This window comes from Petromyzon marinus, chromosome 55 (assembly GCF_048934315.1).
Source record: "Petromyzon marinus isolate PM22_M1 ecotype Great Lakes invasive population chromosome 55, UKy_Petmar_22M1.pri1.0, whole genome shotgun sequence".
Classification (NCBI taxonomy): Eukaryota; Metazoa; Chordata; class Hyperoartia; order Petromyzontiformes; family Petromyzontidae; genus Petromyzon; species Petromyzon marinus.
In genome coordinates this window covers 11,098,150-11,115,161 of record NC_133721.1, presented here as the reverse complement: position 1 = coordinate 11,115,161, position 17,012 = coordinate 11,098,150, and the positions used below count along the sequence as shown (strand labels likewise).

General features: G+C 50.9%; 1 protein-coding gene across 11 annotated transcripts in view; it reads right to left on the bottom strand.

Annotated features, from left to right (window-relative positions):
* The window catches only part of LOC116954418 (von Willebrand factor A domain-containing protein 5A-like), a 40,494-nt gene continuing 23,482 nt past the window's right edge, over positions 1-17,012 (bottom strand). For all 11 annotated transcript variants that reach the window (XM_032974917.2, XM_032974921.2, XM_076052348.1 and 8 more), the window contains exons 12-21: positions 16,058-16,216; positions 13,885-13,994; positions 11,603-11,838; positions 9,830-9,937; positions 7,888-7,968; positions 6,334-6,405; positions 5,264-5,347; positions 3,025-3,131; positions 2,246-2,369; positions 1-1,390 (exon numbers count right to left, since the gene is read on the bottom strand). In XM_032974917.2, the coding sequence (XP_032830808.2) occupies positions 1,290-1,390; positions 2,246-2,369; positions 3,025-3,131; positions 5,264-5,347; positions 6,334-6,405; positions 7,888-7,968; positions 9,830-9,937; positions 11,603-11,838; positions 13,885-13,994; positions 16,058-16,216 (1,182 nt within the window). In that variant the 3' untranslated portion in view covers positions 1-1,289. The remainder of the gene's footprint in view (positions 1,391-2,245; positions 2,370-3,024; positions 3,132-5,263; positions 5,348-6,333; positions 6,406-7,887; positions 7,969-9,829; positions 9,938-11,602; positions 11,839-13,884; positions 13,995-16,057; positions 16,217-17,012) is intronic.

The following is a 17,012-nucleotide window of genomic DNA, read 5'->3' as shown; positions in this document are numbered from 1 at the left end:
TTGCTGCAGATGAGTTTAATGAAATGCAATTACAGAAGAAACAAGAAACTCGCAAGACCAGATTCACATCCTGACGCGGCAAACAAAACGCAAAGCCAACGTCTGCATTTCAAACGTACGCACATATAACTTATTTCGCGCCGTGCGTAGCCAAACCGGGCTAATATCGTTGAGCAAGGAGCCATCGGCCAACTTCAACTGAACATCGGATGCAGAGCAACACTTGTCGAGATGGCAATACGGGCCCTACCGATGTACAGGAGTTAAAACTAGCAACATTGAGAAACCACAGCAGCAGTGAACCTGTAGTGCAATTCCCACTATGCAGGAGATCACTTTTAAATGTAACAAGAACAGTTTTTTTTTTATAACCACTTACTGAAGAGGTAAAAATCTTACGAACAGCGTGCCCCACAGATGTCTTGGCTAATTCAGGGGTGGGGGCGCCCCAAGTAATCCCCTCCGTCTCCTCCCCCTCCCTCGGCCTAAATTTGGCCTTCCGTGACATTAACTTGAGATCACTTACAACTTTTCATGTAATTTTGTGTATTTTATATTGTATTTGGTACAAGAAGCAATGTTAAAAAAAAAACTAAAATCACAATCCGATTCAGGGGGGGAATGCGCAATGGAATGCTACAGGAGTGACCGCACAGCATTCGACTCAACTGGGACTATGTACGAGGTCGAAATAATTTCACGTCGCACGTAGCCAACCGTGCTAAAATCGGAGGTGCGGGGGAAATGTCAACAACCTGAACACAAGAAGCAGTTCTGAAGAAATTAGTTTTCAATCGAGGCGGTGCTCCTCTTCAGCTTTACAAACCTCGCTGCTCAGCCAATATTCTCATGGCGAGAGATGGGTGGGGTTTGGGTGGGATAGAGCAAGTGCTGCTCAGTTTCATCGATCCCCGGACGGAGGGGATGACAGGCGACCCGACCACAAATGACAGCTCAACAAAGCGCCTCATCGTCAGCGTGGGGACGCCCCCCCCGCCCCCCCAATGTTGTCTCGAGTCTTCCCGCCATTACGTTTCTCAGCGCTGCGAATGCCATTTCCAGTTTACAGGGGTCTCCACACCCCACCGGCCCAACACCCCCCCCACCACCCCTGCCACCCCCCCACCAACCATCCCACAACACACATCGTATGCGTTACTTAAAAAATAAACAAAACTTTTGGTACCATGACAAAAACACCGCAGAGCACGACAACCAGATCTTACGATGCACCGGCATTGTGCCCACGCGCCTGCGAATGTTGGCCAAGTCGCTCGCGAGCAAATGTCTCACTGCATCGAGGAGCTTCTCGCCACACAAATGTCCGAGGGCTTGACGGACGAGCCGAGGGCCTTGTTGGCGGCCTCGACCGCGGCGCCGATGTCGATTCCTGAAACGACAAAAATAAATCGTTGTCCATCGTCAGCAGTTGCCCCGGCGTTGCTTCTACACTGGAGCCGATGCGCCAAAATTGCACGTCGGCACGGCGGCGAGCCACTTGGTTGAGCAGTCATTTGTGGCCAGCCTGGTCGCCTCTGAAAAAGAGCTACACGGCTCAGTGGGGGGGGCCTTTCCCTGGTAAAATAAAAATACAAGACTCTCGATTATCCACGCTAACGACGAGGAGGACGGCCGCGGAAAACTCAAAATCGCGGATAATGCAAAAATTTTACCATTTTCCATGGATCTCTATGCCAAAAACCACTAATATTAGGTATACATTATGTTTAAGTTAAGAAAATGGAGTTGCTCCGTGATAACACTTTCCTGCTCCCGCGCAGACGACTCGGCCCACTAAGTGGATGATAGCAGAGCCACGCCAATCAACGTCAATCAAACTCCACTCACTGTTCAAAAGATCTGGCAACCACTGTACTGTAGATCGCGATCACATGGATTTAGGATTAACCGGAGCAACATATTTGTTTGGTTTAAAACAAGTGCCTTGTAATAAACATTTCCAACAATAACAATGTTGTAATAACTGCTTACAGATTCTTAATTTGGGCTTAAGGGAAAATCCACGAGTTGTTAATTTACGTCAAAATCTCAGGTACGCGATCAATGCGCAAAACTCGGATAAAGCACACGCGGATAATCGAGAGATTGCTGTAGTTTAGTTGAGGAAGGGACTCAATGTGGCCAACGTGGAGCGAGGGTGAGCATTCCAGAGCGAGCTTCAGTGCTTTGCGTGCGCGCGCCACACACAAACGCCCCTCACCACCGATTCACGATTCACGATTACCTTGCTGGCTGAGCCACAGCGAGGCCTTCCTGGAGAGGAGATCCCACTCGAGCTTCTGCTCGGCAGCGCGATACTGCAGCCACACCAGCGCCAGCACCGTGGTCCACACCTCGCTCGCCATGTCCTGCTCACGCACAACACCACCCGGGGGTGGGGCAAATCAGAATATTTAATTATACTGGATAAATCCGATGAGCTATAAAGCCGTGTTGGGCCAAACTCCTACCACCCCCCCCCCCTGCAGCATTGGGGATGACGACTAACCCCTGCTGTGTAGGGGCTGGTTCCTAACCCCTGCTGTGTTTGGGATGACCCTACCCCTGCTGCGTTGGGGCTGGCTTCCACCCGCTGTTGCGTTCGGGCAGACCCTACCCCACTGCTGTGTAGGGGCAGATCCTACCCCCTGCTGCGTTTAGGCTGGTTCCTACCCCCTGCTGCGTTGGGGCCGACCCTACCACCTGCTGCGTTGGTGCCGGCGAGCCATGCCGAGTGTGACGCAGCTTATATCACCGATGACGCCACAAAGCCCCGTCCATCGCCCCCCGTCCAGCGGCAGACGCGGGAACGCAGGTCGAGACATTTAACCCGCCCACCCCGGCCTCCTCCCCCCCCCCCCGCTCCCCCGCTATTTTTGTTTTGGCCAATCGCCATGGCTGCAATCAATCACTGCTCAAGCTTCAGGCTTCTCCAGCTCTTTGGGCGTGCGGACACTTTGCTCGCGGTGCCGCCCGTTCTCCCAGCGGGGGGAGGGACGAGCGAAACCGCCTCCCGGACCTCACCTGCGGCGCCTCACTCTGAAGGGTTTTGATCGGGACCCGGACCGCGACCGCCAGTTGCTCCAAACTCTCCCACGATCCGTTCGCCTGCTGCAAATGGACCAGGTGATCTGGTGCGGTACAACACACAGAGGAGGAGGGGGAAGGGAAGGGAGATGGGGGGGAATTTTTTTTTTTTATTGGCCGTTCCAGAAGACCACGGCCCACGGTTAAAGGGTGGCAAGGCCGGGGAAGTCGCGTTACCACGCGCGGCAGATTGAGAACGTGATCTTGGCGGCTGGTCCTTATGTATTTTGAACTTCTTTCGCACCTTACGGAGCCAACCGTGCTAAGCGGAGGTCCGGAGGGGAAGGACAACAAACTAAACACAACAACAAGCGGCTCTCAAGAAATTAGTTTGTCAATCTAGACATGTAAAAGTTGCACAGGCTCCCAGTGAATTCCGAATATCGGAAGAGCGTTCCAGACGGCCGAAGAAGCGCGCCTGAAAGCGCCGCGCGATGCGGTGACCACCGTCTTTGTTCGATGGCGAGAGTCAAAAGCCGCCGCCGCCGCCGCCGCTTTGAGGTTGACCGGAGGAGTTTGCGTGCCGATGGTGGTGGTTGATGTTCCTTGACGAGATCAGCAGCGAGGTGTTGTGGGTAATGTGGCGGGGGCGCTTCGTGTGCAACGAGTGCGAACCTTACTTCAATTGATATCACGCCTTGACCAAGGCGCTGAACAGAGAATTAGCAGCTGCATGGTGAAACGGTGCCATGTGATGCGTCGGCGAGAAGAACGGCGATGGCGTGCGATGGATATGATGCTTATGACGTAAAATAAATGCGTGGCGATGTTGATTCCAAACCCGTCAACCCATACGGTTTTCCCGGAATTCTTGTATCGGGAAATTGAGTTCTCAGGTCTGTACGGCGTACAGCCATTTTCAATACGGGCAAATAAATATATTTTTGTCTATTTGTTTGTGTTTCTCCCTTGTGATGGGGCTTTGTAGGATGAACGTTGAGATGAATAAGGGGCACAGGCTGACCAATAAGGTCTGAATTGGTCTGTGATACAGGAGGGCACTGATAAGGGGTTGACCGGTATGGACGGTGACAGTAAGTGGTTGGTGATGGATGGGTAAGAGGAAGTTAGGAAGAGGGACGGGCGTTAATGATGGGGGAAATGGAGGGGGAGTCGGGGTTAATTGCGGGAAAATAACTGAGTTTTAAAGGGGAGAATGAAAATGAAGGAGAAAATTCCAGCTTGGATTTGACGTCATCCCTGCACAGCCACGTCGTGCATTATTACAACTTAGAAGCCTCGGTGCAGAACTTTGTTTAGATAGTTAGTCGGCAGACGAACGGGCAGTCTAATATTGTGAACGTTTAATGAGTAGTTTGAATGCTAGCTGGTAGTGTAATAGTGATAGCAGGAGGTCGCCAACATGGCTAAACACGATACTTTCGTGATCTTCATAAAGCACTTCACTTAGCCGATTTAAACCAATCATTAAACCACAATGTTCGCTGCAATTGTAACCTTCTGGAAATAGATGATTTTATATCTTTATATATACAGTATAAGGGAAATTTGTGAATATGTGTGTCTGTTCGAAATGTTTAGCACACTTCCCGACATGCAACAAACTTTAAATTTGGCCTGTGTGTAGCTTCCAGACTGTACACAATGCAAAAAGTATAAAAATAGACTTTTGTATTTTTGGGGGGGGGGGGGCGCAATAATGGATATATTTTGCACGGAAAGTGACCGGTGACGTCACATTTGTGACGTCACATCTGTGACGTCACCCGCATGCGGCAGCGTCACGCAGTGTGCTTGCTGACGTCACGCATCCCCCCCTCCCCCCACCCTCCGCGTAGGCCGTGTGTTAATCCAAGACAATAATCCAAGTCTCGGGCGAAGCCGGTTAGTAAACTTAGTTGAATCTAAAAAAAAAAATGTACGTCAAGATCACTCGCCAAATTGATTCCCTCCCTCCTCCCCCCCCCCTCCCCATCTTCGCTTTTTCTCAGTTAAAATGTGCAGCACCACTGAGTAACGTTCACCGAATGACGCAACACTTGTGCGCAACTGTGTCCAAAGCAGACACGCGCGCCACGTGCGAGTGGCTAGCGCCTGCCCTGCGCGACCCGCGCGCCTACGCGGCGCGCATGCTGGACGTCTCTCGCACCGTACGTAGCCAACCAGTCGAATCGGAAGTGCGGGATGCACACAGACTCCGCGCCGCGCGACTCACTCATCTCGGCGCAGTAGGGGCTAGTGGTGCTGTTCGAGCGCGAAGGAGTCTGCCACATTTGCTGCGATCCTTGCCGGAATCTCTCTGCAGGGAAGAATTGGCAGCCATACATACAGGTTGTTTTTTTTTTTGGTTAGATCACGTGAATATATAAGTGTGTCGGTAAACCCGCCGCCACCACCCGACACAGCCAATTAGTGAGGTTTGCCACGTAAAGTGAACATGCCGATTCGTTACGAGGACAGCACACCGATGCGTTGGAGAGCAAAGCCACAACATTTATAGGTTTGCAGAATCAACATTTCACTGTTATTGTCACGATCACGACCACTGCTACCTTGCACAATCTTGAGATCAATTCCCAGTACAGTAAACGGTATCGACTGGTGATACGGTTGTGGCGTTGGAGTTTGATGCAGGTACAACTTTCACGCTTTCCAACCCACGTGGTCAGTGTGTCATAGTTCTCCAAACGTTTCTTAAACGGAAATACAAGTTCGATGAAATAAAAAAGTTGCATCTTTTCCTCCGCTTGCCCATCACCGTGAAACCACCCAAACCTGCTCGTTGCCTCTGCAGTGAGAATCTCATTGTAAACACTTTCCCACTGGCACATCCGAGACATAAAGTAAAAACAAGACTTTTTATTGTACCAGGTAAGGCCTCGCTGAATTTTACTGAATAGGTCTTTTTTTCAGAAGTGACCTGGCCACAAATGATAGCAGTACAAAGACAATGCACCATCGCACTTTGAAACTGGAAACAAAAAGGTCCCATGTAGTATCAATTTACTTTTCGATTTAAAGCTTTCGTGACTGCAAGGATTCATCTTCTTTGGTTCTTTCGGTAAGGTCACGTAGAATGAGAAGAAAAGAAAATATTTTTTGTGTTATTTTATTATTTTATTCTCATTCTACGTGACCTTACCGAAAGAACCAAGGAAGATCAATTTACTTATCAGGATCGAACTTTAATTGATCGTGGCCGATTATTATGATGATAATGATTACCGTGTGCAGCCCCGCGCAAAGAGACTCCGAATGCGAAAACGAGATTTTGATGTCACTTACTTTCCACGGTGAGAGTGGAGATTTGCGTCCGAAAGACGCGATGGCTCTTCTGAGATTTCCCTGCACTGGAAGCTGAGAAAAACACAAGACGACAAATAATCATGGTCAAGAAATTCACAAGCCCTCATCGTAATATACAGAGAAACGGAAATAGTCTGCTCCATGAGCTCTGCTGTGCGGCCAATTTCAGTGAATCGTGACAAAAGCCGAGCTCGTCCGACGTGTTCGTGGGCGGTACCGGATGTTGTTCGGGGACGATGTTCGACGTTTCGTAGCCTCACCTTCTCCCCTCGATTATACAGGGGGTGCCAGCTGCCTCTGGTATCGATGTCGGCTAGGTGACGCAGTCTACTATTAAGCTGCATTGCTTGAACGCACAAAGCGGTGCACTGAAAACCAGCGCGTCACGAGAAAAAAAAACAGCTTGTCACGTGTGTCACGCGCGTGTGTAGCGAGCGACTTCCGAGACACGTCGTGCAGAAGGCTTCTTATTTAATCTCACACTGTAAGCACAACAACCGAGCGATCGATACATCTATGTAACGTTCTACGTAGCTACACACAGCCGACCCTTCTACACAACCCCATCGCCACCAGCGTCCAACTACACAGCTGTCCGGCTAGCGCAGCGACGATGAGAGCCTTGCAGACGATCGGCCATGCGGGAGGACGACGAAGAGAGATGACGGCGAGCGGCGACGCAGCCAGGACCCAGGACCCAGGACCCGCAACAGCACCGAACCTCTGGTTCGGTCCCCCTTATATGCACCCCGGCGCGGCTAAGCCCCGCCTCCGGCCACGCCCCCTTCGAGAAACATCGAGCAGGTTCCCGGAGCTTCGCGACCGACTCCGCCTTTCACCCTTACCCCAGATACACCCCCCCTCATAATTAGACATTACGTAACATGCCCATAACCGCGATTACCCCTTCAGGCCGACAGGTGGCACCCTGTCATTACACGTGTAAAACAAGTGTGCAACGCGTTTCAAGTGTGTAAAACCAGCGTGTCACACCAGCATGCCGCGCGTGTAAAATCAGCGTGTCGCACATGTCGCGCGTGTAAAACTAGCGTGTCATTTGGGTGAACCACCACCATGGAGTCGCGTGTGCACACACTGCATGTTTACAAACGCACGATTGTGGGCGCTCGCGTGTCAAAGTCCCGCGTGAAGGTAAATTCTTCAAAATTGTCGCGATCAATAGCTTACTCTTAAACCTATAATCCAGGAATACTTGCCCTCTGTATATTCCACCCAGCCATGCCCTCTGCATAACCCACCCAGCCGTGCCCTCTGTATAACCCACCCAGCCGTGCCCTCTGCATAACCCACCCAGCCGTGCCCTCTGTATATCCCACCCAGCCATACCCTCTGCATATCCCACCCAGCCATGGCCGACAATGGGACTATCACAAGCCTTGTATTTTCGCTTTACCATGAAGCCAAGGGCAACGCACGATGAAAGTTCGTTTCACGCGACACGGACACTGTAGCGGTATCGCAGGCCCCCCGTACGTTGGGGGGGGGGGGGGGGGGGGGGGTTTGTGCGCTTACTCGACATGTCTTGCGTTGGCGATGAAGAGCGCGTGGATGCACCCGAACCATATCCCGACTCGGCGCCCTGGAGCTGGTGCTCTGCAACGCAAAGGTGTCAGATCATCGTCGTCGTCGAGAGACGCTCTCTCATACCCGTCAACCCACACACGGTTTACCCCGTATTCTTGTACAGGGAAATTGAGTTTTCATGTGCATACGGCGTACGGCCGTTTCTGTACGGGGGACAAGAGCGTATTTTTTGTCCGCGTGTTTGTGTTTCTCCCTTGTGATGGGACTTTTGTAGGATCAACGTTGAGATTTATAAGGGGCACGGGGTGACCAATAAGGTCTGAATTGGTCTGTAATAAGGTAGGGCACTGATAAGGGGTTGACAGGTATGCTTTCTGCTTTTGCCACATCGTCAAAAGTGGAATGTACCGTCGATTTGTCAGGGCGCGTCATCATCTTATCACCATCGTCAGGATTGTTATTTGTTCATGCCTTGATGAGGGAGGACCCAGTGCGATTTTTAAAAAGTTAAACGTACACGTATGTTGAACTTCTTTTGCACCGTATATAGCAAACCTGCGCTAATCAGAGGTGATGAAAAAGGATACTGGTCAAAAGGGTCCCATAGATACAAGCTGCTCAACTCCAGGTATTCATACTTTGATATTTGCATCGCCTTGGTGCTGTTCGCCTGTTGGTGTTGTTCTCTGATTTAACACCGGTGGCCGAGAGACGAGGCCATAACGGAGGCTTGCAGCTCCGGTGTAGGCCAATCAGTTTCAAAGGCAATGCGCACATTATATATATTTAAAAAAACACGTTTGTTTAACACGTAGGCTTTCGCAACCAATATTATCCAAGAGAAATCTTGATTTAAAGCTTTCGCGACTGCAGTAATTCGCTCTTGGGTCACTCGGCCAAGTCACGTAAATAAAAAATAATAGACCACGACGTTTCCATCGCAACACAAGCAATCGTCTTCAGGTGAAGACCCAAGAGTATGAGTAAGCATTATCAGAGGTTTTTTTGGTGTTAGATCGCGTGCATATAAATGTGTCGTTATAACCGCCACCACCCGACACAGCCAATTAGTAAGGTTCGTCACGTAAATAAATCATGCCAAGTCTCCAACGCACCGGTGTGCTGTACTAGTGTAGAGGAGTAGAATAAGGGAAGTGGCGTCACGTGTGCCGTCCAGTGCGATGACGTCACGGGACGTGACGTCATGCGCTCGGGGCAACAGAATGACGTCACAGCTCCTCAAGGATAAAGGGGGAACCCCGTGACGTCAGCGGGGTCGTAGCTGGAGAGGAGGGTCTGAGAAGGGTGGAACGGGGAGCCAGGGGCAAGAGGGTAGGGATAGGGCAGAGGGCACAGTGCCAGGCTGGACGTGGCTGTGATCCTCGGTCGGCCGTGTTGGCTGATCCCACGGCCGGCGCAGAGGAGACAGCACAGGGCAGCCGGCTGTGTCGGGACCTAGCCCGGGACCCCTAGCCCCTGGGAAGTTGTTCACCCCCTGTGTGTTGTTAAGATCTGTAATAAACCTAAGGCGAAAGCCCTTAACTGGCTGTCGGGTGGTGGCGGGTTTAACGACACGTCCATAAGAGGGGCGGAAAAGAGATGGAGAGGGTGGGGGGAGTGGCGCTCTGCAATACGGTGCAGTTAATACTGCTGTTGGTACGACAACCATGCCGGGGGCTGGGCTGTGAGCGGGCCTAGGGGGGTAGATGGCTCCTCCCCGCCTCTTACCTTATATAATCTCTTGTCACAAGCAGCTCTTGTGACCATTACAGGAATTTGTTTCTTGCTGTGGCCATCCCACCTGATGACGGAAGCTTGTGTTGCTTCCGAAACATCGTGATTTCATTTATTTTATTTTGAAATTATTTTCTTTTATCATCATCAATAAACAATGAGGGTTCGGACTGACGTTACAAATTCCAACACTTACGCTGAGACTTTTTCTTGGACAAAGCCCCAAAGTCCATCCAGGGCCCATGCCTATGGTGAGAGAAGTCAACCGGGAAGGCATCCCTGGCAACGTGGTAGACCATGGGGGCTTGAATAGATAACAAATATACACAGGTGGGGGAGAGGGGTGGGAGAGAGGGTGATTAATATAATCCGCGGCACGTTAAAGAATAAGGATTTGGGTGTACAGGGCACTTGCTTCCATCGGCTCGGCAACTCCAAGAAGCCACACGTCACAACTATGCCATGCTGTAGTGGAGCCAAAACCCAACCAACGCCACGCCCCCCATCGCCAACCCCCGCCGGTGGCAGCTATCCCTGTGTGGCACAAGGTGGAACGCAGCACTGACCTGGACGTCGGGAAGTACGGGGGGCCAAAGTTGCTCGTTGCTAGATTTCAAAATTCACGCGATGCGAATTGATCGCGTTTTAGAAAGTTTGGGCCATGACGCCGGCGCGCCCGTGCAACGCGGCCCCGCTCTTTTTCAAATGTCACCGGATCCTTCGAATGTGCAACTGTGAAGCGGGTGCAGCGCCCATCCCACGGGTTGACGTGCCCGCAGCGTTGACCGTGGGGCGGGTTCGCTGGGCTCAAGACTCGCGTACGTCTGCATCAAACACCCAAACGCGTTACCGCCCAGCAGTGTCGTGGGTTGAGAGGAGGGGCAGCTGACAGCCAAAGCCCCCAACCTACTGGAACATCAGTGAATAAGAGCGTCACAGCTCATTGGATTTCTCGACAGTGTGAATAAATATTCCGATTCTGAAAACGCTGCCACGGGGCAAACAATGAGTTTTTAACAGGCCGCTCCTCTCTTGCACCCCCACCCAGGGGTGAGCAGCGATACGTGCAACTCTCCCACGTGCTTTCGGGTTGTACGGCGTGCTGATTAATACGATTATTTTTCCGGCTATAAATTTGTACGTGATAAGCCACTTTGTTGAGCTATCGTTTGTGGCCAGGTCACTTCTTAAAAATAAGTGAATGCCTCAGTGGGGGCTTTGCCTGGTAGGGTGGGGATGGTTTCGTTTTAGTTGTATGCGTTTGGGTGCTTTGTTTACCTTTCCTGTACATCGCACTGCTATCGTGTTTTTTGTATTGTTTGTTGTTGTAACGTTCCGACCCCGTGCCCCTATTGGACATCTGTGAAAAAGAGCTTTATAGCTCATCGGATTCCTCCACTATAAATACATATTCTGATTCTGGTTGTACAAGTCAGGGTTCCCAAGCCTAGGGACTAAACTACAATTTTAAAACATTTTTGTATTTTACGAGGTATGGGCCGCTGAGCTACATGGCTCTTTTTCAGAAGAGGCATGGCCCAACATTGACAACTCAACGAAGTGGCTTATCGTGTGGAAGTTCATAGCAGCCAAATACTCCTTTCCTGCAGCCTGCGCGCCCCTTTCGTTCTCAGAAAGGGCATTCCGCACCCCCAGATTAAGATCCACTGCTCGAAACGCGTGATGCTGAACCTAAACGTGGAGGGGAAAAAAAAACGGAGCACCCGGAGAAAAATCCACGCGACCACGGGGAGAGAGACGTGCAAACTCCAAATGCACAGCAGGCGACAGGTGTGGAAGATCGAACACACGGCCTCCTGCATACCAGGCGAGGCAGTCAACATCTCCGAGCCAGCTTTGCCACCCACGGCGACTCGTCATTTACCATTCGTACCACGCGCGCCCACCCACCCCCCCCTCCAACCAACGCGGGGGCCAACGGCCCCGCCGTTTAACCCCCCCGACTCACCATTAGGATGGGGCCGTGGCACGGGACGGGCCTGCATGGCTTCGGCGATGGGCGGCTGCGGCGAGGTGTCGACGGCCACGAACGCGGTGTAGCGCGACACGACGCCCGCCTGCAGGCTCAGCGTTATGGACTTCTGCCTCGCGTCGTCGCTGGGACCGGCGGCGCCGGGGTCGTCGCCCAGGTCCCCCACGAGGTGGCGGATGAGCGCCTTGGCCAGCAGCCGGTGCAGCACGAGCCTGCCGATGAGAAGGCCGCCGCCGCCGCGCCGCCGACGACAACACCTCAGGTTAGTGGCGCGGTTGGCCAAGTACGGCGCGGAAGAAGTTCAAGATGTGTACATAGGTGCAACCATCGTTATGAGCATCACTGTTCCATAGCTCCAAAGTTCATTTATTTGGTATAGCCCTGTGAGCCATTCGGCTCTTGAATCGGGTGCAACCACAACAAACAAAAAAAAAGAACAAGAAAACATCTTAAAGTGACTATGTGTGACTGTGCAAACAGAAAATCCAAGAAAAAAACATCAAAATATTCCTGAAATAGCACCGTACACCAACGCTGTGTGCAAAAACCCCAGTGGGATGCAAGTCAAACAACAACAACAACCACAAGACAACTAAGATTAAGGCCATCAGTCTAACTCCGTACTACAATAAACAAAAACATGGCCAAAACCAAAAAAAACCGTTTTCGAAATCGCCAAAATAAAAGCCATAAATGCAATGTAACAGTGATCATAGGGACTGTGACCGAATTTTTTACAATAAACTACATAAATAAACTATAACACTGGCGCCATATAGTAATTCAGCGTAGCCAAACGTGCAAATCAGCACCTCCGATCAGCACGGTTTGTTACGTACGGTGCGAAAGAACTTCAACGTAGGTGCATACAGCATTGTGCAGAAGAACCTGCAGCTGCCAGCGATATTACGGTGCGACCTCAGAATGACCGAGTGTGTCAACAGAGACAAGGAAGTGACCGGAGCTTGAGGAACACGCGAATGTTTAGTGTGCGTGTGCGCGTGTGACGAGGGGAGCGGCGGTTTAGCGGTTAGCACGCTGCGCGACAAACCCGGCGACCCGAGTTCGATTCCCGCTCACGTTCACCAGCAGCAGTCACGATTATCCGAATCGGTCCTGTAGCCTCCCCTAGGTCGACTCGACCTCAAATGAGTACCTGGCGCGGTGGTGAGGAAACGTCGCCACTGGGGAGGCAAAGGTGACCGGGCGTGGTGCTGGCCACCTTCAAAAGGTGCTGCTCGCTAACAACAGTGTTGGGTCTACGGGCAGTGTTGAGTCTACGGGCAGTGTTGAGTCTTTGGTGCAGTGCCGAGTCTATGGGTGGCAGTGTTGAGTCTATGGGTGACAGTGTTGAGTCTATGGGTGACAGTGTTGAGTCTGTGGTGCAGTGTTGAGTCTATGGGCAGTGTTGAGTCTATGGGTGGCAGTGTTGAGTCTATGGGTGGCAGTGTTGAGTCTATGGTGCAGTGCTGAGTCTATGGTGCAGTGTTGAGTCTATGGTGCAGTGTTGAGTCTATGGTGCAGTGTTGAGTCTATGGTGCAGTGTTGAGTCTATGGACAGTGTTGAGTCTATGGTGCAGTGTTGAGTCTATGGTGCAGTGTTGAGTCTATGGTGCAGTGTTGAGGCTATGGGCAGTGCTGAGTCTATGGTGCAGTGTTGAGTCGACGGTGCAGTGTTGAGTCGACGGTGCAGTGTTGAGTCTATGGTGCAGTGTTGAGTCTATGGTGCAGTGTTGAGTCTATGGTGCAGTGTTGAGTCTATGGACAGTGTTGAGTCTATGGTGCAGTGTTGAGTCTATGGACAGTGTTGAGTCTATAGGCAGTGTTGGGTCTATGGGCAGTGTTGGGTCTATGGGCAGTGTTGAGTCTATGGGTGACAGTGTTGAGTCTATGGTGCAGTGTTGAGTCTATGGTGCAGTGTTGGGTCTACGGGCAGTGTTGGGTCTACGGGCAGTGTTGAGTCTATGGGCAGTGTTGAGTCTATGGACAGTGTTGAGTCTATGGGCAGTGTTGAGTCTATGGGCAGTGTTGAGTCTACGGGCAGTGTTGAGTCTACGGGCAGTGTTGAGTCTATGGTGCAGTGTTGAGTCTATGGGCAGTGTTGAGTCTATGGACAGTGTTGAGTCTATGGGCAGTGTTGAGTCTACGGGCAGTGTTGGGTCTATGGGCCCTTGCGACAACAGTCTGTTAAGGCTACACGGGGGGGGGGGGGGGGAGCAGGGAACTTTATTGCGATTGTCATTGTGCGTCCGTCGTACCGAGCATTGTGGTGAGCAGGCTCGCCGGTGAACACGATGCGATTCTCAATCGGCTTGTCGCACAGCGAGTACTTGAGCACAGCTGAGCCCTGCCACGGATCCGCTGGGAGCTGCACGACGAGACGGACGCGTCCACGGGGTAAGGCGATCGTCACATGACCCAGGCAGTGGTGTTGTCTTATTCCGCCACAGCGTGCTGTTAAACGTTCACGTGGCCGGGTGCGCCATCGTACAATGTGGCGTGTATATAACAGCGTTGGTGAACTCAAATATGAGACAAGACAGACAAAAGAAAGACAAAGATCCCACCCCCCCCCCCCCCCCGTGTAGCCTTAACAGACTGTTGGGGCAAGTGCTGTTAAGTGAGCAGCTATGAAGGCCGGCACGGTACGCATGGGGGTGGGTGGCCAGCACCACGCCCTCCCGCCTTTGAGACACACACACACACACATACAAATACACCTGAAACATGGATATAAACTGCGCTGTAATATTCGTTGTATGTAAGTGTAGCGACATAGAATCGGTCACGTAGCAGCGTAGCGCTGGCTGCTGGCAGGGAAGGGGACCTGCAGCTTGCAGCAGCCCCGGTGACAGACCAGAGAGGGATCTACTTCCTGGAAGGGTCACGGAAGGGGCACATCGAGTAGGTTCCAGAAGGGGGGCGTGGCCGGGGGCGGAGCCAGGCCACGCTGGCGGTATAAGAGGAGGCCCCCGGGAGGGGACCTCGGGGCTGTCGTTTGGAGCGGGTCCCCCGTCGTGCTCCTGCTGCTGCTGGAGTCTTCACCGTCGTCTCCGTCTTCGCCATCTCGGCGTCGCCAGTCAGGAGGTCTACCGGCTGTGCTGACTGGGAACCGTAGTCGCTAAGTGTTAACTGTCAGGCCTCCTGCTCTTAGTGTCTCCGAGTCAGTCACTACATATGTATGAATGTGGAACTTCTTTCGCACCGTAACGTAGCCAACCGTGCTAAAAATCGGAGGTGCCGCGTGGAAAGGACAAACAAACTAAATACAAAAAGCAGTTCTAAAGAAATGAGTTTTCAATCTAGATTTCAAGGTGCAAAGCTCCAGTGGCGTCCTAACACCAGAAGAAAGAGCGTTTCAGACGGCCGCAGAAGCGCATCTTAACGCGCGCGCGGTGCGGTGACCCGTCTTTGTTCGATGGCCAGCCAAAAGCCGTTGCGAGGATGACCAGAATTCGGGTGATGGCTAATGTTCCTTGAGTGGAGGGGACATGAAAAAGCCACGGGCAGAGATCATACCTTTCCCTCTGTGGTTACTGCTGGCTAAGGAACATTGGACTTTTGATTTAAAGCTTTCGTGACTGCAGGGATTCATATTCTTGGTTCTTTCGGTAAAGTCACGTAGAAGGGAAACAATAAAATAATAAAAACAATAAAATTATCACAATTTTATTGTTTTATATTTTTATTATTTTATTGTTTCCCTTCTACGTGACTTTACCGAAAGAACCAAGAATATGAACATTGGACTCTCCAGCAACACTCCCATGTCTTCCAAGGGGGTGCCACGGTGGCGAGATGGTAACTACCTCATCTGGTATGCAGGAGGTCGTGGGTTCAATCCCGACGCCGACTCCTCTATATTTTGAGTTTGCATATCTCTCTCTCCCCATGGCCGCGTTAATTTTTCTCCGGGTCCTCCGGTTTTTTCCCCCTCCACATTTAGAGTCGACACGCGTTTATTGTATTTGGCTGCTATAAATTTTCCGCGTCAAAGGCCACTTCGTTGAGCTATCATTTGTGATAGCCAGGTCGCTTCTGAAAAAAGTTACGTAGCTCAGTGGGTCTTACCAGCTAAAATAAAAAAATAGTTTAATAGTTTAGTTGCAAAGCCTGGGCAGGCATAATAAAACGGAAGAGCAGAAGATTAGTCATTACCTCTCCCTCTTTGGTAACGGCTGGCTAATGAACAGGTCGCTTCAGAATAAAATTGTTATGTAGCTTAGCGGGCCTTACCTGGTTAAATACAAAACATAGTTCAATGGCTTCATTTCAGTCTCCGCATCCCTTCGACGCTGCGATTAACTTCGAGACGAAAAAAAAATCATGACGGGTGTTCGCAAACGCACTGAGAACGATTGTTCAAGGGCGCTTTATACGTTCGAATTATTTTTTTATCACAACCGCCCTGGACGCGAGCGTGAGTCTCACCGTCCCAGCGAACTGCGCGTAGACAATCGTCTTCTCTCCCACGAAGATGCTTTCGGGAAGCCGGGGCACCACGGTGGCGACGATGCCGGGCGGGAGAGTCCATTCCAGCTGGGGGTTGTTCAGCGACGGCTGCATTGCGCACTTGAGCATCCTCAGCACCTGCGGACCGAGGAATAAACCATTTGTAACCGTGGCGTAATGGGCTTTGGGTTACTTACGTTGCATTCAATTGCTGGAGAATTGTTTACGTGTATGTACAGCAGAACCGCTCTTAACGACGGTAATTGGTTCCACGAAACCGGTCGTTAAGCGATTTGGTCGTTTAGAGAGCATAGGAAATACACGTTAAAGGTTTAATTCGTTTCGATAGCATCGAAAGTTACCCTTTTTCACCCAAAAAAAACACACTTTATAATATTTAAACAATGGATATTAATACATAAAGATACTAACACCATTAAAACACAATAGAAACATGGTTAATCAATGCATTCATTACTATTTACTGTACCTACATTAACAGGGGAATGGTCGGTAAGCGAACACATTGGGCTCTATAGAGGCACTACACTACCATACACTGGGCTCTATGGAGGCACTACACTACTATACACTGGGCTCTATGGAGGCACTACACTACTATACACTATTACACACTACTCTACACTACACATTGGGCTCTATAGTCTCGTCATAAAGCAATTCATCGTTAACAGCGGTGGTCGTTAAGACGGGTTCTACTGTATGTTGAAGTTCTTTCGAACTGTACGTAGTCAACCATGATAATTGGAGGAGCGGGATATCACCATAAGTTGGAGAGTATGGCTCTGCTAGGCATCAGAAAAAGTCATGCTGTTATCAAGAATATAAAAACTATTACGAAATCATTACCAATTGTTTGGGTGCTGCTGTGGCATAATTGTACTGGACATCTGTGAAAAAAAAGCTTTATAGC